At 33.2% G+C, this 27,583-nt stretch overlaps 1 protein-coding gene across 1 annotated transcript; it reads right to left on the bottom strand.

Moving 5' to 3' along the window:
• Positions 1-625: 625 nt before the first annotated feature.
• LOC106790179 lies at positions 626-24,697 on the bottom strand. Its single transcript, XM_014754921.1, has 8 exons — positions 24,182-24,697; positions 7,054-7,155; positions 6,807-6,916; positions 5,976-6,151; positions 2,612-2,842; positions 2,377-2,524; positions 1,774-1,918; positions 626-1,681 (listed from the first exon to the last, which is right to left on the bottom strand). The coding sequence occupies exons 1-8, from the start codon at positions 24,246-24,248 to the stop codon at positions 1,437-1,439; spliced, it is 1,224 nt and encodes a 407-aa protein (XP_014610407.1). The 5' UTR covers positions 24,249-24,697; the 3' UTR covers positions 626-1,436.
• Positions 24,698-27,583: the final 2,886 nt, after the last annotated feature.

The raw sequence follows: 27,583 nt of genomic DNA, 5'->3' as shown, positions 1-27,583 counted from the left end.
TGACATTAGCGTCGCCTAGTGTCCGCAACTTATCGGCATCTGTCAAATATTTGCAGTATGAAAATTGTTGAGTTAATTACAAGCAATTTTACAAATTTTTCTGTTATTCCATTCCTTTTACATCGACCTTATTGTTCTTGTTTTATTTTTGTTACAGAAATGTAAGTATTATTGATTTTTTCGGTACAATTTTATTGCACGAATTTAAATGTTTAACAAAATATTCATAATTAATTCTATATATATATATATATATATATATATATATATTTATTATACCTACAAATTTTTACCCATACAAATTCTTGTGTGTATTTTTGATCATCTTACCTCTTTTCCTACATTATGTTACGTGTTGTTTAAGGATTTTTCTAATTCTCAAACAGTGTTTTAGTGAAACCACGTTGTAAATAATTTCCTAATTCTTGAGTCGTGTTATAGAGCGAAATCACGTTATAGAAGTATGTGTATACGGGGATTATCTGTATTTCTATTTATATGTACTTCTTTTCATTATTGAAAAATATTGGAAATATATATATTTATATATAATAAAAACTAAAAAATCAATTAAGGTCAATAAAATAGACAGTAAATTAGTGACAGAGAATATATCACACATATGTGTAGTATTTAAATCGTGGTATCAGCCTTCGCTTTATTTTTACTTATGTTACAGTTAAGCTATAGTTATACCGATAATAATTAGCCATAATTATTTAATATCGTATAATAATTAAGTCATGTTAAAATATTATACCCCGTCACACGACTAGGTTTTTGGCTTTCTCCGTTCGCAAAGGCCAATTTTCTCGTGACGATCAATCGTAGAGAGAGTAGATCATGTAAATGTAAAAATTGTCTAAGAAAACACAAGAAGAAATGTATAGAAGAAAATTCGGCAGTCGCAGAACGGAGAAATCTCGTGAGTTTTCATTCTAAGTTATATATATATATATATACTTAAAATGAAACTTCTTCCCTTAACGCACCTTAACATCCCTTTATCACTGCCATTTAAACGATATTTATTTTTCATTATCACATAAAATCATATTGTATCGTTTAAGAGCACGGTATCGTTCGCGTTGAATGCCTATTATCATTTCGAATACGCCCTTTCATACGATACTTTATAATATAACCCGTGTTTGCTAAAAAAACAAAATAAAAAAAAAAAAAAAAAGAGAAAGAGAAAGAAAAAGGAATGAAAAATTTATTAGAAATTACACGTGTAATCTCTATAACGTTTAAAAACCCTTATTAATTATAAACCCTTTCGTGTCTATCTCTTATGTTTTTACATAAGAAAAAAAAAAAAAAAAAGAAAGAAAAAGTAGACATTGCACCTTAAGATTACACCATTTCACTTGAAAACTTAGATATCCCGTAATTTCGTTTTATTTACAGTCAATGTGTAATATTTACTTTTCGTTTTATAGGACAGTGTAGAGAGAGGCGAGGAAGAAGATGAAAAGTCCAAAGGTCGTCGCAACGTTAAACGAATCAGCAGCATTAGTTTCTATCTCGGTGAGCTTGTATTTGAACTGTTCTCTGACCTCTTCTGCTATGATTGGTCTTTCCTCTATTCTGACCGTCGTCGGTGCTGATTGTTCTTCTTCTGCGATCACTGCTCTTTCCTCGGTTCTATTCTTACCTTTTCGAATGAACTCCGATAGAACTGTGCGTGAGTATCATTAGAAGAAAATGGATTTAACGAGGATCTTGAGATGATTAATTGATCGTTCTTACGTAGAGTGAAGAGTGGTTTACCTTGATCTATCATTACGTCGTCCTCGAAGTCGACCTTGATGAAGGTAGACATGGTCACTTCGAACAATTTATTCTTATCCGTGTTCGACGATGCTATTGCTCTTTTCTTCCTACCGAACCCTACCTGTCCGTTACTGCATTCAATCTAGAACAGAAATGGTTCAATATGTAACGATAAAAATAAACATATTTATTTCGTTGTTTCTCATACGATTATTTCATCTTGGAATAATTCAATGAGAAATGTCTAAATAACGAAGCTAGAAGCAAATGGTTTAACCCTCTATAATCTCGTGTGATCCTACAATTACATATCGATATTTGGTCATTTATTGCCTAAATTTTTTAGCTTGAAATATAGAAGTATATCTATAATTTTGGAAAATCCACAATTCATTATTAATTTGTATTTGTTGTTTTACATTTTATAAATTCGTTTATAGTCACGAAAAAATTCGGTCTATAGAGGGTTAAATTTCTTTGAATAGTTTATTGAGAATAAATATTAGACAAAGAGAAGAAATATTTATGAAGCATTTTTTTTTATTGTTTAATTAAATGGTTTTATTATATTATAATTATCTTGTCTGTGCCAAAACTTACCCCTAGACATTTGTCCAAGCAAACATTAACCGTACCACGGAACTGTACGTAAGTACTTTCAGGGAACTTGAAAGCACGGAACTTTGCGGTAAGAAAATCACCATTCACGGTGTTAAAATTCTCGAATAGATATGGATCCACAGAACATCTGACAGTAAAATGGATGAAGTCGTTAAACATTTTGTTTTTACATACTTAAAAACGTGACTACTAAAACAATTCATTTTATACTCACCCATTGATGATTATCGTTTCTTCTTGCGTCTTTGTGTCGGTGACTTGCATATAAGTCACCAACAATCCGTAGATCGGTGCTGACTCATTGTCCAGAAAAATTTCCATTTGTAAAGGAGTACCAGGACTGACATTAAGTTCACCGGTAACCAAGGTTCCACCTTGTTTTACACCCACGCCTAGAATCGGAACGGGTGCCGAGACTGAGATTTCACCTCGAACTTCAATGATGCTAAAACGACAGGTAAGCTCTTATTTAATTTCGATTTTGTTTTTTTTGTGATAAAGTAAAATTGACAATAAATAACGCTCGTTGATTTTGATTAAACTTTTTTCTAATTATTTATTTTATTTTCAATAAATTTTTCAAAAAAAAAACGTATCATTCATTTTGTCAAAACCAGATCTTTCGTAATTGAATTGTATTATAAAGTATACACCCACAATTTTGTAAAATTGACGAGTAAATGAAAATATGTATTTTGTGGTATACATCATAAAAAATTTGATAATTAAAGAGCTGACAAGGGAGATGATTTTTGGGTATATACATTCGTATCATTCAATCAATAAAAATAGGACAAAAATTGTTAGAAAATAATAATCATGACTTTAGTAATTGTGCACATTAAGTTCGAAAACTGTCATATTGACGGATATCCTGTAAACCTAATGTTAATAGTAGAAAAAAAATATTTGCACAAAAATAGACTATTACTTATCGATATTCATGAAACACTTCTAATGTCGTCGAATTTCTTTTAGAGAACTACCGTTCATCGCGTAAACGTGCGGAACGACGACTATTCAAACTGTGAGTCTCGATCATCAGATTCTATTGCACGAAACGACGAGCATCTGTTGGACAAGACCGTTGCGTGCATCGAGAATAGAACAAGTAGGATAAACTACCAAGAGACTAGCATCTACTTTATATATAAGTTTATTTTTTATTTTTTTTTGTTTCAATAAAATAATCGCACATGCTGTTTCTAAAGTAAGTCTCAGACTGATGAAGTTACGAAAAAAAAAAAAAAAAAAAAAAAAAAAACATTGGATCAAGACTCGCACCGGAATAATTCGATGAATTTTGCCAGATGTTGAAGAAAAAGAAAAAAAAAAAAAAAGAATGAGTAATTTTCATCGTTCCTTGTCTAGAAACTCGCAGTCATCCGAAACGGTCGATGTTGGTAATCGTTTCGCGGTTAGACTTTCTGCTTTATCGAGATAACGACGAAGGAAGAAGAAGAAGAAGAAGTACTTTCGTGTACCGTTAAGAAGAGATAAATTCGTTATCGTGTCGTGCGAGATTCCCGAAAGTCGAAACCTTACCTAAACGGGGTAATTAACGTCAGATTTCAATGGGGGATTTCAATTCTCCGGGAAAACGAATCTCTTATCGAGTTTCAGAGAAAAGTACGTTCTTTTGATCGCAACACAACGGGTCTACCAACTACGTCTTTGCGAAACCCTGATTATTTGACAATAAAGTCCTTACGGTTTGTTCCTTAGTTACACGTCGGAGTAACGGAGTCTTCTCAATGACGGAGGGAAAAACATGTGACTATCGTTAGAATTATATTCAGGGTGGTCGAAATTATAATTAACATTGTCGTTTGAAAATGTATCAATATTTCAACTAGATTCTGATATAGACAGTAAGAAATATACTATATAGATTATTTGTAAATAATTATTATTAATTTAAAGGGGGGAGGGGTGATTTCAAATGACTAAATAAATTGGTTTTATTAAAAGGATTATTCATCACAAATCGAACGAATATTAAATATCAAATACTATGATAGTTAATTCAAGACTTATAATTAACGAAATATTTTATAATAAGTTGTTTCGAAGATAAAGAGAAAAAAAAGAAGTAAAATTGATTTTGAAAATTTTGAAACCTATTTCACATATAAGAAAAGTTGATACGTAATTATTGATGACCCTGTCCCCTTCTCTGCCTCTTTGAAACCAAGGAATTTTTTATTTTTAATTTTTCAGTAGACGTATTATTTAAAAGCAATTTAAGGTATGTAAGTTACACGAATCACGCTGTATAATAATAATTAAAATTAAAGATATTCAATAGAAAAAAATATGAAAAGGATTATCTCATGATCAGAATTTCATAAATCATTATTCAGCACTCTTAAATTATTTCGAAGATGAATGTTAGCAGGGTTCGGCGACCTCGACAATTCTCGCATGTAGAAAAAAAGATTATCGTTTCATCAATATCGTTGGAAGCAAAGTTCCTTTAAATAAATTATCGAGATAGCTTACAAAGCAGGCGCCCGTATCCATCTATACCTCGTACTTTATTTCCTCGTCTGAAAGCGAGCAAAAAACATTCTTATATTTTTTAGGCACAACCGCAGGGAGTGTCTTATCCAATCGTCATCGCAAAAAAAAAATATTTATAGAAATGGAATGTTTCAATTTTATTTGAAATTCTGCACGAATCGTGACGTTTTTTTTAAATATATATGCACTTATTTGATTTGTTATTATAATTATAAAAACAAATTGATCGAATAAAAGGTAATAAATTTGTATACATATTAAAAAAAAATGAAAAATGTTAAATATATTATTTACAAATGTTTAAAATACCGATAATCTTATTATAAATATTTCCAATGTGAAATATAAATGAAATTTTGTTTAACCAATTTTATAATTTAATTTACATATCAACATAACTAGTCGAACAGTATTTGCGTTCGTATTTTCTCGTGAGTTCCCCCCATTATCTCAAAGGATCTAGGTAAAGATCACGCGGAACGCGCCTTCGACACGGCACTTTCCTCTTTTCCAGGACACGGAGAAAGCGAGTGATTGAGAATAGAGGTCGACGTACTCGAACAACGCAACTCGTCCGGCAGAAATTACGTGGGAGGACTGTGGGAAGAGATTTAAATCGAACTACTTTTCGATACAAAAGCTATTGCAATATAATGGCTAAAACGAAGACAATAAACTTCCCGGTTTTTTTGAGATTTCATGTCGCATAATATGATAGAAAACGAAAATTTATGTACAAATATAGAAACAACAACTTTGTTGTCAGCACATCGTAAGAAGATTATTTAATTTAAAAAAGAAAATTAAAAAAACCTATTTTCTTTTTTATATTACCGATATTAATATAACAAAATCGTAACATCAAAGAACAAAAACAGGTTTGAAAGTGCAGTCTATATATCGAAATTAATAATTAACAAAAGAAATTTTTGTCTATTTTCAAGGGATGACACTTTCTTGTTAATTGATTTTCGTTTATTTTCTTATTTATAAATCGAATAGAAAATAAAAGAAATAAAAATAAAAGAAAAATGTGAAAAGAGTAAAGAACTCACTCCTGCTCTTGAAATCCTTCCGGAAGGACGCTACGCCGTACCGTCGTATGATTGGTTGCGATGGCGTCTCCAGGTTGCACGACTACTTCGGTGATAACACACTTTACCGTGAAGGTGTGCTTGCTGGAATCCGCTGGCTCCTCCACTATTATCCGATGATAGTACACCTTCTGACCCTGTATATCATTATCCAGATGTAATTTTACTCGAATCTACTCTAGCAACGGTTAGACGTACAAGACCGTGAAGGGTGAACATGCTAGGGAGAGTAGTATACTAAAAGGAGAGATTAGACTAACTGTGGAAACAATGAAAGGAGTCATTGACAATCTTTATTCATCTCAGTCGTTAATAAATATGTGATATAACAACCGGTGATGTTATGTGTATCCACTTTCGATCATGGAGGTTCATTCACGACAGAAATAACATTTGTTCATTTCTTCTTAATTTATTAAGAATTACTCTTTTAAATTAACACTAGCGTATTATACGATTTAATTCAATTTATAAAAATATATATTACATTTGAAACCTTTCGATCTCCTAATTTCAATTATAGTTTGTATCTATCATAAATAAAGTTCTGTAGTTCCTGGTGCCCAACTATTGTCGGCTTTTAATATACTCGTAACAATCGTTTGAGTTCTGTGTTTTTTAAATTGTTTATATTTATTTCTATATACGACATTGTCTTTTTTAATTCTTACGTATAGACAAAAAAAATATCTACATTTTGCAATAATTTTTGTACGATAAGTAAATGAATGATATCTACTCCTATATAACGATAAAATAAAATAAGATTATCAAGTTTTCCTTTTTACTTACCGTAACTTTATTAACGACCCTCGTGATGCCACATCGTAGCATGTCTTGTTCTAATAACGATAATCTGAACGTGGCGACTCCATCGCTGAGTTGTGGCTTGCAGGTTGCGTCTGAAAACCGAAAGAGAAAAATAAACGTTCGAGATAGCAGGTAGGTAGGTGGGTAGTAGTAAGTTGGAAGACCTCGTTACTCGTGAAATTAATTGTTGATCCGTTAATGACGCTTCTATTTGATCGATATACATTACCTGGATAGTCCTTTAATTGTTGAAGATATATCCTAGCTTGAGGACTACTCCTGACGATGTCAACTTCCATAGACTGCTCGGAACATCTTACTTTGCTTTGAACTAGAACAGAAAAGATTGAAAAAATAAAAACACTTATAATATATTATAAAATTATAATAATAACACTCTTCTCTCTTTTGATTGAATCGGTCAAAAATTTACGATCTTATCCTATTCGAATTATATTTATTTCATGATACCGAAGTACATTTAATTGTATGTTCGGATGATCATGGAATAGAAGGCGGTTACGAACATCGATAGAAATCGAAAGACGACCCTAAACGATCTAGAGTCATGATCTTATCCGAGTACGGAAGAAGAGCTTAGCCGTACTCGATCCGCCGGTATATACTACGATAATTGCCCCATAAACTCGTGAACGTCTCGACCTTGAAAAACCAATGGAGGCGTATTTCTCGCGTGACGTATATATCAAACTAAGCCCCAACACCGACGTTTATTCGTAAAACTTCGATGATGAATAGTTTCGATATAAGACAATATCGAGATCTATCTAATATACCACTATCGTAAAAACTTTATTAACGAATAATGGATTTTTCTTTTATATATACCTGCAGAATAATATCAAAAAAGCAATTTGTAAAGGTGATAACACGAATTCTTATTGTTAGATATTATTAACGCATGTAATAAGAATACTTGATAGGAAAGTAAAATGTATGTTATATATATATACATAGAAATTTACATAAGAACGTGGGAAGCGATTTAATAGACCGTACCACCATCATCGGTTAATTTCTCATTCTCATAATATTACCTTCATAAAGAGTTATATTCGCGGCAAAAAGTAGATGTTAAACCAGTTTGCAGTTATAAAGTAACGCGAATTAGCGACATTCCTTTCGAATAAATATATATATATAGGTATATATGTGAGTATACATTGTAGCGAACGCGAATCGTTCGATGATTGTACGCCTTGGGCTAATTTAATTTTGATCGAACGATAAGCTTAGTCGGCGAGTTCCCTTCTATTCTATTGAATGTATGTAAGTACCTCTAGGTAGAGAAATATACCTACTATGGTTCGTGAGTTTTGGAAAAAAAACAAAAAACAAAAGAATTGAAGAATAAAAAATATGGAAGAGTAATAGATGGTTCGGAGCGCCGAAAGCTTTTGATCCTAGCAACGACCTATATTAATTTTATGTTTTTAAATTGAAACGACGATTAATATGAGTAATAATTATAAAAGGGGATTTTATTATGCATTTGACGATTAGAAATAAATATCGAAGAGTAAGAGAGACAAGGATTGAGAATACATTGAATTATTTCTTTAATATCAATATGAGAATATACATTTCCTTTTTGTTTTTTTCTCTCTCTTTCTCTCTCTTTCCATTGTCGTTAATATTTAATTGCGAAAAGTTCCGGAAGATGTTAGACTTCCAACCGAGAAGAACTTGAATTTCGCTTCGGTAGGATGGTTACGCACGAGAAAACAATTTCAACGGTCTCCCCGTGGACACGATTTGGCATTAATCACCGAGGAAACGGTGCGAAAACGCAATATTTTCTCGAAACTGACATCGCGCATCTTCTCCGAACACCAACCGAGATATAATTCACGTTCAGGTATCATCGTCACGCGCGCAACACGGTGTTAAGAACTCAGAGAACGTTATCGTCCATGGCAAAGTCCTGCGGTGTGGTAGGTTTTATATACATCAAGAATTTTTTATATATTAAATGTATGCATATATATTATTCTTTTTAGGTCATTAAGTGTCATGATGATTAACGAAGAAGTAGAAAAATTTAAAAAGAATAATCATTTGTTGAAATGCCTATTAATTAAATTGTAATTATACTTAGTATCACGTCTAAAGGTATTCTACACTTTAGAGACTATTTAAATTACAATATTTTTAATCGCTATATATATAAATATACAAATATGAATTTATTACTTGACTTATCTTACATACAGTACTTTTTAAGACGATGATTTTTGTGTGATTCGGAAAAAGTCGATTCGATTTATTTGGTTTTGTATTAGATCACGAATGAAGTAGCCCTCATCGTCAAAGATATCATGGTAATCATAGTCCTCGTATTACATGATGATAAAGGTATAGAACGATCTTCTCATCATGGTTATCCGTTAGAGATGTGTGGAGTAGTATGTGTGGAAGGTACATAAAGTTCGAGATTCATGGTCTTCCGGGAGCCTTTACTGAAGATACTTTAAAGAATCATATTGTGTTGAGAGATTCTCTTATCTATTCCAACAATTAGTCTGTCACTTCGTTAAGGGAAATATACTACGAGAAGATACTCAACGTTCTATCGAGTGATCTATTATGAAAAACAAACTTGATTTTTTTCTAATAAATATACGTTATTTGACAAACCATTAAATTTTGACGATCAGTCGATTTCTTAGTCAAAGAAGATAATATTAACGTAGAATATTATTTTTCATAGTTGTATTAGCTCGTATATCGCTCTTGGCAAGTCTCCTCAATCTATGTAAATTCGTATGTAGGTATTTACTTATTCGTATATATATATATATATACATCAGTTCTTACAGGATCGTTCGATTTTGCGACGTCACGATCTCTTAACGAGACTAGCAATAAAATCCCTCCTTATTTTCTTCCGTTGGTCGTTGATAAACCATCGTTAAGATTTTAACTGACAATAGTGTCAAGCACGTACTATATAAGGTATCAATAGAAGTTAAGAATACCTCACTCTTGTAAGTAAGAAAATAAGAAAAAGCAAGAATGACTGAAAGAATTTGATTTGTGATACGATCGATAAGTATATATTCTTTAGGATATTACATACACATACATATACATATCTATATATATATATATCTAAATAGATATACCTATACATATGTAAATAGGTAGTATATTATTGTGATGAAGCCACGATGGGTATTCGCATATCTCTTTGATACGTCAATAAATTCACTATCCGTTCAAATGCATTGAAATCACTGTCTGTTCAAGTGCATTGAAATCACCGTATCGTTTTACAATTGCGAGCTCATATGAACACCATATCCACCTTCTTGAATATATTTCCTTTGTTTTCTTCTCTTTTTGCCTCTCGTCTTTCGTTGGTAGCACCTTTGACTCCTTCGGTATTCTTACTATGATATTAAACCTATAAGACTAGAACTTTTGGTCTTTCGCGTGCATCAACGCGTTTTATGCACGCGTGTAAGCCTCGTCACTCGAACTCCGTGGTCGGTTAACGCGTAAATTACGTGACCGCACAGCATGGCGTTTTTAAACATCCTTACACCATGCCGCACGCCGATATCCTCTACTCTTTTCCATTAGCAAGCCTAAGCGTTTTCTATGGTAGCACTAGAGATTTCTATCCTCAAACCTGATGTTACGTGATTCTAAATCATCTCTCTAACTTTCTCACCTTCCTTCCTTCCTTCCTTCAACCCTATTCTCTTCTCCTTTTTGTTTTGTTTTGTTTTTTTTTTTTAATTTCTTTCCTGTTTATTATCCCGTATTTTCTCTAATTATAAGTTCCGATATTCTCAGCTTTTTTATCTTTACTCTTCGTCATCGTATTTTTATTCTCTTTAATTATAAGAATTTAACCCTCCATAAGGGGCAAATTTTGTTTTAGAGATGAGTAATTGTTTAAGAACAAAAGTTTCTTATTTTTGTTTTACGTAGAATATAATATTGTTATGATTTAAAAAAGAACAATTGATCTTAAAACTTTTCATTTAGTAAATAACATTAAATGCCATAATATTTTTCTCTTAAAATAAAATAATTCTTCTTCGAACAATTTTTCCCGAAAATTCTCTGTTTTCGTTAAATGTTTAAAATTAAGATAAATAATTTACAAAAACATCTGAGCTCCGATATACACTTCACGATCTATCTAAAAATCTTAGAAAGTTCACAAGCCTTTCTTGAGACTTTAGATTTTCTTTAGGTTTTGATAAAGATTGTATTTTTTATTTCTGATTTTGTAAATATATATTTACATCTAGATACGTATGAAAAAGGAGAAAATTATTTTTAAACTATAATCTCTATCCCTTTTTATCTGTTCCTATACAGACAGTGAATTAGTAGTAAGAAGTTGAAATTGTACTTAGTCAAGAAAAATAATAATCGCTCTCGAAGGAAAGCTAAGGAGTTAAAGGCGACTAAGAAACGGCGGCATCTGAACTTCTCCTGATGTTCGTAGAAGGCCTTTGACCCTACTTTTCTTCATCCTTTCGTTCCTTCTCTTCTTTTCTTATTTTTCTTTTGCCACATTAACCAGGTTCTTCGTTTCTTTCTACATTCCTTTTTCCACTTTTGCAAAGAGTCAAATATCACAATTCTACGATAATAAAGAAAAATTGAAAAAAAAAAAAAAAATGTGTATCCAGTAAATTCTTACTCATTCTAATTAGATATTAAAAGCGTATAACACGTAAAGTAGAAGTTTAGTACGGCGGTTTGGTTCAAAGAATAATAGTTTGAAATCATAGAATATCTAAGCTTCCGCGTGTATTTTAACTCTCGATTCGGTACGAATGTTTTACGAGTTAGAAACAACACGCGAGTGACAAAACGAAATATGAAATGTTTTGTTAACCAGTTTCGCTACCGATAATAACAAAATTCTATCACTAGAACGAGTAATAATAGGCACAGCAGACTTGAGCAAGAAAAATTGAGAATGCGAATCATCGATTTGATCTACATAATCATAAAGGAAAGGAACCGATTTATAATGAAAATATTTACAATTTTTTTTATTATCCAATAGTTAAATTTTCTTACTTTATAATCATCTTAACAAGATATATTTTAAAGAGATTAAAAATTAAATACGACAATACGATTAATATTCGAAACGCGATACTAACCTACGCTGGATAACTGTACTAAAAAGATTCATGCAGACCACGTTAAGAAGGTAAACAGTTAATCTATGCTCGGAAGTATGAAATTTGTGACACTTCATGGCATTTTTTCAACACTTTTTAAATCGATATAAATTTTGATAGTTATTCTATAAGTCATTCTTTTTAACAACAAAGAAACTTCTAATACGATTATTATTCAAATGAAGTCATTCTTATCATGAACAATCATATATATTGTTTCATTTAAACCACGTTATAATGAAAATGAGAAATGGGGGAAAAAGTAGATAGATAGATAGATAGATAGGTGGGACCCACGTCATAGAAATTACAGGCTGGATGATCGTAATTACAATGAACGTCACTTTAATTTCTATCAAGTGTTCTAACGGCGTTCGGATTTCGATGCACGAAACCACCCTCTCCTACCTTCGGGTAAATCACACAGCATCGACTAAATTTTCCCAACGTCTGGATAGATTCTAAGAGAAAATAAAGAGGAGGAGCAAGAGTGGAAAGAACGAAGTTCGTGAACGAGGCAAAGAATCAAGACACGTTGTGGTATTCGTGTAGGTTCAAGGTACGAGTACCGTTATAAACGATATATCGGTATCCTTTCTTGTATTTTATGCATCGAACTCTCGCAGGACGGAATAGCGAGTCTCGAACGAATGGATTTAACTTTGATCAAGGACGATGATCGTACTGTCGATCCATCCTCAGTTATGCACACGTCTGATCGTTATTTCTTTATGACCTAATACCTAAGTTTTAAAACGATATGGGCGTTAACGGAAGAAGAAAGTCGATTAGGTTGATTCTTGTATGATGCAAAAGAAAGTTACCGAAGAAAACTTCAATGAGGAATAGCACGTTGCTGTTATCCAGAGATCGAACGTCTAGGCAAACTACTCTATTTGTGTTTCAGGGTTAACGATTAAAATACATAGATATCTTTAAGACGGCCGATAATCTGCTATCAGAGTTAGCCAATAATAGTGCGAGGAAACGATATAACAGGACTGAAAGTTCTTAATCGATGCGAATATCGAAAGGAAGTCTTTGGATAATGATAAAAGAGAAGTTGGGGAGGTTGTTCAGAACTTTCGTAACGGTGATTTCATTCCGGTTGCGGATTTACACGTACTAGCCAGTACGCGTCGATTACAAGGGCTGCTAGTGATAAATCACTGATCATCGTAGATCCTAAGAGCAGGGTCGACGATTCTGTCGATCGCACGAGCGCGGAAACACATCGAGAATCCTTCTCTTTCATTCTCTCTCATCTTTCTCTTTCTCTTTCTCTCTTTTTCTCTAGGTATCCGTTTATGGTCGTCGGACGATCGCGTAGGATCGGTACACGCAGGACGATGAGGCACGTACGCGATGGATATCTTTCTGGTACCTTCCTGCTACCTTCCTGCTACCATCTTGCCAACTTCCTGGTATTAAGTCGCGATCTTTATGCAACGAGAACTCCGATAATACGAACGGAAGCGAGTACGAATATTTACTTCGTCGATGAAAGCTTCATTCGAAATTAGAATGCCGTCAGATTAAGTAGGAGGCCTTGGTAATAGTTAGAGTCACGAGCTGACACCATAATTCTCTGTTTTATTCTAAACAATTTGTCTTATAGTATTTATTATACGTACCCTCTTTATTTATCTCTTTAAAAATTCATATTTTTAATATTTTAATTCTTTTATATAAATAATTTATATTACAATATACACTTCTTTAGTTATATTCTTGATAATGTTTATTTAGATATTCTTATTTCAATTTTATATTATTTTTAAGAGCTATCTAAATTCTATAAGAAAACAATATATTTATAACACAGAAACACATAGTTGAATAGTTATTCCAATTGTAATATCCATTCCAAATAAAGCTAGTTACGTGTCGATCGCAAGAAAGAGATTCTATCGATCAGTTGTATCGAAGGAAAGACTTACAGCGCGATGTAATCGATCTCAGACGAGATGATTACAAATCGTTAAAGAAAGATTTCCTTTAAAAGGGCGGTAGAGCCCTTGGAATTCGGCCGCTACTGTTGCTTTCTGTCGAGTATAATCGATAGCACGGAAGTGATCGATCGTGCGTCACATACCAACGCATACACATGACACGCATTATGTTCGAAGATCTTGTATGTGCGTGAGTGTGTGTGCGCGTGCTAAAGGCAAAGGGAGGAATCCTAGAAACATCCAGGAAACGAAGAGATTTTTTTCGGTTAAATGGTATATTAAAGAAAATCTTTCGAGACTTTCCGATACCGTAAGATCGTTGCCAATTTAATACCTAGTTTTCACGTAAATTACACACTTACGATCCTGTTGGAATAAGCATAGTCCGTACTATTCACGCTTCAGCATCGATCGATTATGTTTATCTTTAAAGCCACCATCTTTTCGTCGTCTTTGCCGCCGTTAACGATCTACAGTGAATTCTCTTCAAAGAGAAAAGCAAAGAACACAAGTTTAGCATACGAGCTTATATATACATTGTGGGACAATGTTTATCTACCATTTTAAAACTTGTACTGTGTTTTTCGATGTACAGGAATTTTATTCACAATATTGTCATCAATGTACGATTCATGTTTGCCATTTATCATAATACGGTATATATAAGATGAAACTACGTTTATTCTACCATTTTGAAATTTATACTGTGTTTTTCAATGTATTGTATATTAATTTTATTTGCAATAATTGATAAATTCAAAATGCATATTTGTCATTTATCACACAATATAAAGAAATCAAATTCTTTTTTAATTGCTCACGAATATTACTTTTTAATTTTTGATTTTGATAGAATATTGATAACCATGAAGAAGTAATGATAACCTGTTATTACTAGGTATGAATTCTAAAAGCAAAACTATTTAATAAATAGGACAAAAGATATTGAAGTGATACGAATCTTTAGAAACTATTATACATCAAAGTATATACCAGCAGTCATGCATATACGCATTAAGAAGAATATGTGAAGTGCCGCAATTGAGAGGAATGACATTTGAAAGGGTTACTTTTTGATATTGTGATAAATAGCAAACATACAATCTTTAATTTATCAATATTGTGAATAAAATTCATGTAGATTGAAAAATATAGTGCAAATTTCAAAATGATAGATGAACATTTTTCGATACTGCATATATATATATCAACTAGTATAATTTAACAGGTATTTAATGTATACTTTCTTAATATGTTATAGTTATTAAAATAAAATATTCGATATGTAGATTATAAAATAAATCTATTTTTAAATAGTCTCATATTATTAGAATTTTCGTACATTTAAACTTATTCATGTCATAGGAATTTAATATTGAGAAATAAAAATAAATATTTTCAAAGTGAATCGTGAGCAATTTAAGAAAATTGCCGATCCAGAGAACAGACACGTTAGAAAGGATTCCTACTATTTGAAAGGAAAGTTGTTCGAAGATGTCTCGCGTTTATCCAAAAGGGGCTATGAATAATTCATGACGAGTTGGACTTCGCACGAGAGAAATGTTCCCCTGCTTACCGTTATGTATAAGTTGTTTTTTTTTTTTTTTTTTTTTTTTTAAAATTCTTTTCATTTAGATACAGATTGGAGACTGCAACACAAGGTGCAGCAGTCGAATTATAAAATAACTACGAAAAATGATTGATTTAATATTTTCTTTTTTTTTTTTTTTTTTTTTTGGTAATTTCAATTGAATCGGCATTTCGTAATTATTTTCAATAATTTTACGCATTGACAGTTAATAAAGCATTCGCACGCGTTTTTACTTTATAACTTCTCTTTTTTTTGTTCTTCTTTCTCTGTTTTATCTTTTTTCGAGTCACATTCCAGAAATACTATTCACCGATCACGACGAGCCTCGGGTAATTTACCTTTCCCGTTTCATTTTTTGCTCTCCCTATAAATGGGATAAAGAAGAATTACAAACTTCACATAGTTGAACAAAGTGGAACAAGCATGTTACAAGCATGTATGTGGAGTATCCCTAAAAGTGCTAATCTTTTTATATCGTAATAAAATCATGTAAAAAGTGGTCCGAGAACTTTAAGAATATTATTAGATGCTATTTTTATCATTTAAAATCACAATCAGTTTTATTTTTTATCACGATACTATAAAAAAGTGTAATCTATAGTTTATATTATTTCACGAAACACATATTAGATTTATCAACAATTAATGTATATTGAATTTATACCGTTAACATATTGAATGTAGAATTGTATTTAAAAATGAAAAATTGATTATTCTACCAGTCGAGGTATATTTAATGTGAAAAATATCTATTTTCTGATTCATTGATTCCTAATCGTTTCTAGCGGAAAACAATTTGTTGTTAATTATTTCGTAAAATTTGTATAACGCGGAACTCATTAATCGAGAAGAAAAGAAAAAGGATGTCTTTTTAAATTTCATTCTTGAGATATCGAATCGGATAAACTTATCTCTAAATAAAACTTCCGGGATACTTCTTTGTTATCCAAACTTGTTACTCCCAAGACCCAAAGCACGGAATATATTTTCCAGAGGATACTCTCGTTCTTATCTACGATCATAGGATTTAATTGTTTCCTTGAGTGCGTCCTTTACTTCGAGATTCTTGGACAGCTCGAGAAGAACGAGCTGGGTTTAGAATTTAAAACGTTCTTCGGTCATTAAGCCGTCCGGTATCGTCCTCTCGTACGTGATCGTTCAACCTAGACTCGAATAAATTAGTGTTGCGATGGATCGATACTCTAACTATTCCGATTATTATCTCGATCATGCACATGATCATACATACATATGTACATAAGGATTTAATAACATACTTGCACCGTTCTGATTGCATACTATCTCCTTTTACTTCACATAAATTTCATCCATCACAGAGTTCAATCAGACAAAACAGAAATAACGTAATCATATGAAAACACTTTCACTTTCTCATCTAAAAGGAGAAATAAAAGAGATCAACGTATCATACTTTTCTATATTATTTCACTTATCGATCAACAGCAGTTAAATCAATTAAATTCCAGTGACAATATCTGTCATTCATTGTTCAAGATTATAAGGAAATTAAAGAAACCAATAATGTTGATACTAGCATTAAGAAAACCGGATGGTTATTCGATAAGGAATTTTTCGGAACAAGCTTCAACATTTACAGAATATTTACACTAATGCTTCTAACCAGTCGCCATGATAACAGGTGTAACATTAATGCAAACATTAACATATATGAATACGATCGTTATGAAAGATAACGCCAAACGTCTCGTTAGTCTAGATAACATTAATCTTATTTAAAAAGTAATTGAAAATCTTCTAACGATAGTCGAGAAATCAAAAATAAAGATCATGCAAGTTTGTCGTAAACCTGTGTTGTGAACGGAAGGCATCGTATAAGTTTTCCGGTACCAAACGTTCTTTCTTCTTACTCTTCGTAAAAACGAGTGCGAACGATCGAACTCGATGTGAGTAATTACCGGTAATAAAATGAAATAATGGAGTAATATCGCGCTTATCATACATACGTTATAGTTTGAATGCACGATTATGATTTTGTCAGATTCATAAAACGAAAAAAAAAACTACTTTTATACTACCATTTCTCTCTAGCTTACTCTGTAAGTTAGTATGTAAGTGTTCAGTATGTAGACTGACAAGCATGCCTCCGTACCTGTTTCCTTCTATCTAACATAGTAGTATACACACTGTAGATCGTATAAATCAAGATCTTTATCAGTGGTAGAAAGAAACGTGCTATAATTTCTCGTTAATCCGTTTTCGAATAGACGACTGTGGTAGATTTTCGAAGGGTAAAGGGTAAACGAGTTCAGAGTAAGTTATTTTGGTATCTTCTTTGTGTCAGTCGGATGGATTTTACTACTTCCTCTCGACACGATCTTGTAAACCTACCACCGCGTTGCCAATAATTTCTTGTTAATTCGCGCTCTTACCACCCATCGATGTATCTATATATGTAAGTACATTATATATGTATGCTACCTATGTAGGGTATTTTACATGTATGTAATACGTTAAGTACTTATCTCTCAGCGTGAGTCTATTCGTATTTTCTACGAAAAACAATTCAACGAAATGATTCCTTGAAATAGACTTCCCTCTTTCTCCTCCTCCTCCTCGTCGTCCTCCTCCTCCTCCTTCTTTCTTTCTCGTCGTCAACACTTTTTATGGCCGATAATTGTAGCTCGTAATTTATCGTCCTGCAAAATTACCACAGTGGCAAATCCACGAAGGACTCCGAAAGGAATAGTCCATCGTAAAGTCGAGCAACCGGGTACAATCGATGGATGAATCGTCGAGGGACAATTATTTTTCAAGGAAGGAAACGATCATACGCATTCTCACGCGCCTTATGAGCTTTCCTAATGAATCGGGAATGATCGGTGTGTTTCAACTACCTACGTACCTATTATCGAACTAACCGTTGCTAATTTCTTCGTAGAAGTCCGAGTCTCACGGTTATGTGAGACGGTTAATTACAAGGGTACATAATTTAACTTATGATATCTGTCGGATAAACTTCGTCAAAATAATGTGAGAAATTTTTTTTATTACATTTATATTTATTCTTAATACGGGATCACAGAGAACTTGGACATAAAAAGAAGTAGAACTTAATTTAACTAAGTTGGATGTTTCGTCCCTTTATTGGGACATCTTCAGCAACTTAATCTTACAGTTCAACGTTTACTTCTTTTTATGTCCAAGTTCCCTGTGATTCCGTATTAAGAATTATAATTTTGGACGAGAGAAATAACTAATTAAATTTATATTTATATTTGTATTTGTATTTTTCCTTTTTTTTTTTCTCTTTTTTTTCTTAAGATACTAACGTATAGGAAGAGATTATAAAAAAAAAAACAAAGGATTGAAAAAGAAATGAAAAGAAATATGTTTAAAGTAAGTTGAGTGTAAAAGAAATCGTCGTCGTTGGTCGGCTCTCTCCGAGTATTCTTCGTTTGTGCACGCATCGACGATAACGCGTGTGTTCGGTGACACGCGTGCTCACGAGTTGTTCGACCGGTATCCGCCATATTTGGATGGACCTTGCTCGTATATAGGAAAACGTTCGACGTCGGTGAGAAATACGTTGAATCTTTAAACGACTCTTGCTCGCAAAAATAATTCTTATTCGATTATTTTACATTTTCTTCTAACACTATCTTTCTTAATCCTTGACAAAAATGAAACTATATTTAAAAAAAACAAAAACGTTATTATTATTTTTATTGTTATCATTAAAATACACAACAATCCTTTGCCTTTTTGTTTTGATTTCGAAATATTCGTCACGGTGTTACGAAGAAATACGTTGGTATACAAATAACAGTGTACCTAATACTTGCTGGATCACGTAATGGTATAAGAGACTCGTTAAAGAAGCAACGAGGAACTGTCGATCGTAAGACTCGTGGGCTGGGTCGCCATTCACAAGATCCAGGCTTAGAAGCAACGTGTCAGGGTTCATGAACCATTCATATTTTTTCTTTTCACTCTTCGATCACGTTCATGTAACTGTACGTAAGTTGTTCGATCGTTCATCGGCAAGAATATCGACGTTCTTTGTTGGCATCGGAAGTTCGATCTCGTCATGTTTATTTCAAAATACGTAGATACTAATTTAACTCTTCTGTAGATGATGATAATATTTTTCTTTTTTTCTTATTACTTATTATAACTTTTCTAATATCTCGATCAGATTTTCTGTACTCATGGAGAATTGGAGATAAAAAATATTGAACATTTAAGACGATCTTATTTCTTTTTTTTCCATAATTCGCCAGGCTATGTTAGGTAAACTTCCCATCGTTTCATCGAAAATCAGACTTCCCGTTTGTTTGGCCTTTTACCCAGTATCCCTATTGCTGTCTTTCTTCTCCCGGTTCACGCGTGCGCGCTGTTCAATGTCCGTGCAGATTGGCAACCGGTTTTCCTATGGCCTCTCCCAACCGATTCCTCACTCCCACTCTCACTCCCACTTCTGATTCCTATATACCAAGACTCTTTGCCTTTTTCGTCCCCACTCGTTCTTAGGTTTTAACAGTGCTGTAACGCCCCGACATCTTCTTTACCTTTTCTTTTTCTTTTATTCTTAGCTACTGATGTCTATTCTTCTATCATTACGTGCGAATTGTCCTATTGTATTGAATAAAATAATACTTCTTTTTCTATCATCGTATTTTCATTCATTTTATAATATCTAATCAAATATTTTAATATGTAAGTAAAAGAATTATTATAAATTTGAATATATTATTATCAATAATAATATTTATGGATTTTTTATACAATCAGAAATTATTACGTTTTCTCTTCTCATTTAAAATATAATACTTTGTTAAATAAAATATGATTAAAAAAGTATACAATAAAATCGATTTAAGTTATATGTATTTTACATGTCACATCGTATATGTTTGTATAAATAAATGATTATATATGTATGGATGTGGGTGCATGTATAGTCGGACTTGATCGTAGTTGTTATCTCCCACGGTGGCCTTTACCACGAACATTCTCTAGCAGGCACTTTCGATCTTGCCGATCTTGGTTGCACGATCTCTCATTCGCGTTCCAGGCCCACGCGCCTGACCACTTTTGATTCACTTTTCTACGAACATGCATTATATATGTATGTATGTATTTATGTACGTATTACGATTTTGAATTGTACTATATACTCTTGGTTGATTTCCATACATGTTTGAGTCTTAATCATAATTCAAAGCTGAATTCTATTTCGGTTGATTATATAATTGGCCTGTGATGTTACAGTCGATAAATTTTTTAACGATCCAATTATTTCGCGCAATGTTATATTAGGATTGTTTGTAAACTAACACACATGAATTATTTTAAATTAATATTAATTTAATTTAACGCATATAATATAATGAAAATGTTGCGCTATTGTTTTATAAACAAAAAGAGATGTTACTTATATAAAGTTTGATAGAGAAAATCATAGTTAACGTATGCCATATTTTAAGCACGAGTGCTTGCGGTGACTGGCAATCAGTAATCAAATATTATGTGCGGTTCTCAATATCCTTGCAATTTTTTACTTCATCTTCAACATCGTTCAGGAAAAACGTTAGATATTGATGATACTTACTACTATTCGATCAGAAATTTTACTCTCGAATCTAATAAAAGTGCCGTTAAAATTTGCCGATAACATGTTGACTCCTGTCATAAAGCTTCCTTTTTCTATTCCAAGTACAAATCGATTCGCGCTTCGTGACGAAACGAATAAAGGAAGAATGAAAATGGCGTGTTTCTAAAGCTTTATGATTCAATGAAGCAATGGGATTCAATAAAATTGCGGTAAAACGGTAAGTACGATGAACTACTATTTTTAGAAATGATGATATTGATGTATATACATTTAAAAACGTATATATGTGTATAAATATAAGTTAGATGATGAATTTCATATAAAAAATGAGTGCATACGCAAATATAAGAACTGCTATAAATTTTCTACATTTAAAACACGTCTTTTTTTTGTTTATAATAATTATTAATTTGATTTGGCATAGAATTTTATTGAAATTTTTATTTAAAAAAAAAATTGATTTACTTCGCCAGTTACTAGCCAGTTAGATAGCACTGGAATATATCATCGAAAGTGAATAGGTCGATTCGTATTTCTTCTTTGGATAGTTTCCGACGAGACTACCGTACGAGTTTCTAGTATGCTTATGCACAGATAATTAATGGCAAGATGAATGGGATTCAACGGGAGGAGAATAATCGTCGTTAGTGGCCACTTAAAATCCCTTGAGATCCGCGAATACCTGAAAGAAGAACGGCGGAGGGTGAAACGACTGGACGCGTCGTGAAACTTCTGTAGTGTGGAACTTCAAGCGTGGAAGATTACTTTCCTGTTCACCTTCCCTTTCTTTCCCACTGCTTTTTCGTTCGGGTTTTCTATTCAACCTCTATTATTAACCATTTTAGAGAATCGAAAACAATTTAACGAGTTCTTTTCTCAGTAAGATTCAACTTACTTCGATACCGTCGTAATTACTAGGCTGTCTCGAACGAATGTCCTTGAACATAAACATCCTATCTCAGTTTTTCTTTCACTCGCTACCAAGTATCTAACAATTGTGACTATCTTCGAAGAATATCCGTTACGATAGCAAATGATTCTCAATTTTTCTAATAACGAGTTTAGAACACACACACTGCGTTTTATTTGAAATGATATTTAAAAATATCGAATAACAAAATAATTTCAAGGATGCGGTGGTATTCCATGTTCGATAATATGAAATATATAAACTAATGGATTTTATAATAACACAAAAAAAAGACTTTGGAAAAGTAGTAATGGAAATTGGTTAAAGAGTGTGCAAATACACGTTTTATTCCGATTATTATCTGATGTTCCCTGTTTCTTTACTTATTCAAATTTTGGTTTATCTCGCTTTCCAATAATTCGAATTCGCATTAATAAAAGATCGATACTTTATAACAGAGGATACGATTATATAGATTTAAATGCTCACTTACTTACACTAATCTAACTTTTTTTTTTCTATTTGAACGTATGTATATCTATATAGATAAATGGTGGACGATCGAGTTGAGCATAATATCCTGTGTATACAAAGATGAGATTAGCGTGAATGCGAGGGAAATCGATTAGGATCGATTCTCCAAGCGTATTCCATTAACGATATGGCATCAAAAGGGGAAGTAATCTCTCTTAGAGTTGAAGATAGAGCTCGATTTACCCTTCCTTCCTTCTATCATTTTTTCCATTTGAATTTTTCACGCTCGTCTATATATATATATATATATATGCACCTTTACCTATGTGAGCGTAGAGGAAAGAAGGAATAACATTTGTGCAAATAATCCTTTCGTATACGCTCGAAAGCGTCGACGGCCATGCGAGGACTACGTCATCGCGTGATTCATCGACATATAATTCCTATCCTTACTATAAGTACGAATCAACGTACTTATATACTTGAATCCCTTCGTACATTATAATAGATACGTACGTCTTGATTTTTTCACGCATCTTATGCAACTATCAGAACCTATGCTGTGTTTTATTTCCTTTTTTATTTTTCTCTCTTATTCGCAAGGGGGTACTCTGAATTTATTCACATTGTATTTATTCTATGTGCGTGCAACATCCTAACGTTCTAGTTAAAGTCAATTAATGGGATTGAGAAAATAATCGGGAACGTATATTCCCCCCAGTTAATGTAATTTGGAGCACGTTGTTATTATATATGTACGTTCAATACAATGAATTTAATAAACTTATGTGGAAGAAGTAGAAGATATTATGCATACGAATGATCATCTGTATTAAACCGTTCACGTTATGGAGTATATACGTTTTAATAACGTACCCTTTTCTCCCATAGCGAATGGTTAAAACGTACAGTCGCAGTCGTATTCATTGTTCCATAGACAAGTGCGATATCTTCGTGCACACAGTGCACACACCGTCAAGGAAAAAGGGCTGACCGGCGTGTGCTAGACGTAAACATAAATTATGCCATATATGCAATACTTGAAATATATATGTGTGCATACTGCATAATTTTTCTAAACGTTAATAATATTAATTATCAAAATCTGTCTAAACGATTAATGCAGTTTATACAAATATAAACACAATTTCATTTTAAAACAAATTATCCGTAAAAAAAAGTCTAATTCAAATAGATAATATATAGAACGGATTAGCCTTGAGTGATAATGAACGTTCAAATGACTTTTAACCTGACGTAACACATTGCAGTAGTCACGATCTAGGACACTAGTTATATTGGTAAGTTTCTTTTTTCAAAGAGTATAAGTTGTGAATCTGTTATTTTCTCTTTCGCTTTAAAATCGAACCTGTCGAGTTTCTTTCGTAAAAGTTAGGTACGTAGCAAGAAAATCCAACGAACGAAGGTGATCCCGACGAGAGTAAGAGTGCGGAACTTAATGGTAAATCATTCTTATTCTACTTACTTCGTATTTCCTTTGTTTTACCCCTTTATATTCTTTCAAGAACAAAGAAAAAAAAAGGATTGCACTTTAAGCGAAAAAAAAAAATATATTATTCCATCTCTTCAAATTTGTATATATACAATAGATTGAATTATTTAATTTATCTAAAAAGAAAAATAATTTGTTACTCACCATTGGCGTGTGCAATCGTGAGTATAAATATCCAGATGAGAAGGAAATACCAGAGACGGTCGGCCATGTCCACTTTTCGTGATGTTCCACACTCTCGTAGGAAGAATATTCAAATTTTCGAAGGATATTAAAAAAAAAAAAAGATATAAACGAGGAGATTGGGATGAAGGAAGAGGGAAGAGAGGATAGGGGGAAAGGAAAAGGAAAAGGAGGAGGATGTTTTCGTCTAGTCTCGACGTACTTTCATCTAGACGTTGGTTGTCTGCTTTCTTCAAGGACGAGACGACTTTTCTCACCCGTACCTGAGCGTCCTCGCTGAGAAAGTACGTGCACGCACGCAATATAAAAAAAAAAAAAAGAGAAAGAGAGAGAGAGAGTGAGTGAGTGAGAGAGAGACGACAAGGTAAGGTTATAAACACACAGGAAAGTAGCGGAGGGGAACCGATGATGGAACGCGAGAGAAAAGAACAAACGAATAAGCTCTCGTCTCGAGCAAGAAGATGCTCTCTGTACGAGGCCGCGAGAGACACTGACTGGCCCAAGCAATGGCGGGAGAGTTCGAACCGCGAGTAGGCCCCGACAGTGGCGTAGACATTCACCCGTTTTAACCTTTGAATTTTATTCGTTCGTAGACTTCAGAAACGATTCACGATTTAAATAACAACATTTTTTTCCCCCCCATTTCAAATTTGATTCTCATCAACAATTTTGTTCCTTTTTTCTTTTTTTTTTAAAGAATGAGAGAGAGAGAGAGATAAATAAATAGAAATATGGAAAGACAGTATTAAACATTTCTTATTTAGTTTCTTCTATTTTTAATTGATTCGATTTAAGAAAAGAGCTTTGATAAACCGTCGAATGGGTATAATAAATCTTGACTTCGTTGTGTAGAAATACTTCTTGTCAGTGTACAAAAGTCACATAGATGAGAAGAAGTTGGCAAGGAACGAGTAGACCGGACGATAGACATCTGGTATGTGCTTGCACATGTAACCCGTAGTATATATGTCGGATATCTATTCATTATATTGAAGGTAAATGCGAACTGGTATGAACCGTCGCGAAGAAGGTGTAACTCGTTCGAATCTAATTGATTTATGAAACAACAAATCGTGCTAGGGAAAAAGAGAGAAAGAAACATATAGTTGTTCATACGACTATGATTTTCTTGGGCTTTCTATTTAAATGCACCACATAAAGGTTATTGAAATGATGAAGTAGAAAAATTCAATGATATTCGAAAGCAACAGATAACGTTCTTTCTTCTTTTCCCTTTCACCGATCGAGATGCGCGCGCATAATATTTTTACGTGGGCGGCGTTTGGCCCACGGTTGTCGCGCTGCTGGGCCTTACATGGACTTACCATGAGTCACTTCCCAAAGAAGAAGAATACGCAAAACGATCCTGTATTGGCTTACCCACAAGGAATGGAGACGAAGGATAGAAAAAAAGAACAAAAAAAAAAAAAAATGATGAAGAAGTAAAAAGAATGAAAAGGTATACTACGGGTGGTTCTTTTGCGGCACGTACGTTTACTTAAGAACAAGAGTGTATGACACAGAGTCGGTGTATGTCGTATATACGAGGAAGTGCACGCGTTTATACTTGTCCGAGATAATTGGCGTGTCCCCTGTGCAATAATTAGGAAACTGCACGCGATGAACCTGTCTCTGAATTTTCTTTTTGCAAGACTATCAAAATTAAACGACTTCGGGACTTGTCTTTTCAAATAATTGTCTATTTTAAGATTACAATCGAAAATAATAATAATAATAATGCACAAAGGAAAAAGATAGATACGAAGAGAGAAGTAATGTAAATTTACTCGCAGCATACCAGCCTTGGGGGGACTCACTCACGAGTCCCCGATGAAAGGCTAGCTAGACAAACGGATGTCTGTCCTCTCTATGTCGACACAATCAAGAAGTTCGTGAGACTTCGTGTCCTTTCGTTCATTCTCGGTGAAACTTGCGAGTTAGTTTCTGACAGCGCACGATACACTCTATTATCGGAGCTACAGGTGAAAGTGTCCAAGAGTTTCGTAACGAGTTACCGCTAGTGGTTGCGATCGCACGATCGGATCATTCCTTCGAAGAAATCGTTGAAAGCTTGTCGAAAGGAAACGATCGGCTATCATGAAATCCTTGATATCTTTGAGAAATTCTCGACTGAAACTTACCTTAGAAAAAAAATGATTTCAAATGAATGCGGTATGGAAAAAGAATAAACATAAAAATCAATTAAAATATATATAAATAGAATAATGATTTTGTATCAACTATAATTACAAAAACTTATGATCGCGTTCGAAAAATCGTTCTTCATTAAATTCAAATAAAGAATCAATTTATCCTGCAAAAAATTTTTCTAAAGCTGTAAAAACAAAAAAGCTATTAGGAAAATTCTCGTTTAGGATTTTTTTGTTTTTTTTTCCGTTGCCTAGAGGAGTCACTGATCGTGTACACCTTGCAAATGAATAATTTACGTTTCCGTTAATTCGACGAAAATGTCGGAGACCATTGTCTAACCGAAACACCTTAGAACATTGTCGTGGTTGTGTCGCACGTGCTTTACAAAAGTCGGCCTCTGTGTACATTTTTTTTTTATTTATTCGCGTTAACGAGGCACGCGTGATCAAGAAGAAAAAACAATAGAGAACGATGACAATGGTAACGTCGATGTATAAATATATATATAGCATACAACACACATGTATAGTATAAACTTATGCGTGTCCTAGCATTGATTTTAATCTTTGTTCGCTTTCATAGAAATCCCGACTTGCCTTCTCATTAAAGGGTTTCCCTTCTTGCTCCATGCGAGCGACTCCCGACCAAGCAGCAGGATGCTAATTATAAACTTGGGGAAAGAATAAAATGATCTTTTAGTAGAGAGAAACAAGCGTGCGCAAGCGTCCTTACTTCCTTGAGAATATTTTCAGCTCGTTTCTGCGATCGTTATTATTATTTTTATCATTATTATATTTATTATAATTATTATTTTTATATATAGCCGTGATTCACGCCGTAGTTGTAAATCCTTCACGAATTAAGTTTCGTGGGATTTAATTATGGACCCCCTTTTATTTTTTTTTTTATTTTTTTTTATCTAAGGTTATTAAGACCAATTGTCCGTTAATTTGCTGAACCTTCATTCTATTCCTAACAATTATAAATTATTGACATCAATCTTCCAAGCACAGCAGCGTTTTAATGTACCCACGTGAATTACTATCCCTCCTGTAATTTGCTTTTTTCTTTACCACAGGAACGATTGATGCGAGAGTAAAAGAGAGAGAGAGAGAGAGAGAGAGAGAGAAGAGGGAGAGAAAGCTAGATCTGTTAGCGTTCGGTACGATTGAGTCGTTTGAGCGGTGCCTTTGAACCTTTTCTTATCTTCCA

Source organism: Polistes canadensis, unplaced genomic scaffold, assembly GCF_001313835.1.
Source record: "Polistes canadensis isolate GaletaPanama2010 unplaced genomic scaffold, ASM131383v1 scaffold_219, whole genome shotgun sequence".
Taxonomy (NCBI): Eukaryota; Metazoa; Arthropoda; class Insecta; order Hymenoptera; family Vespidae; genus Polistes; species Polistes canadensis.
The sequence above is the reverse complement of the archived record's forward strand: the minus strand, read 5'-3'. Positions and strand labels throughout refer to the sequence as shown.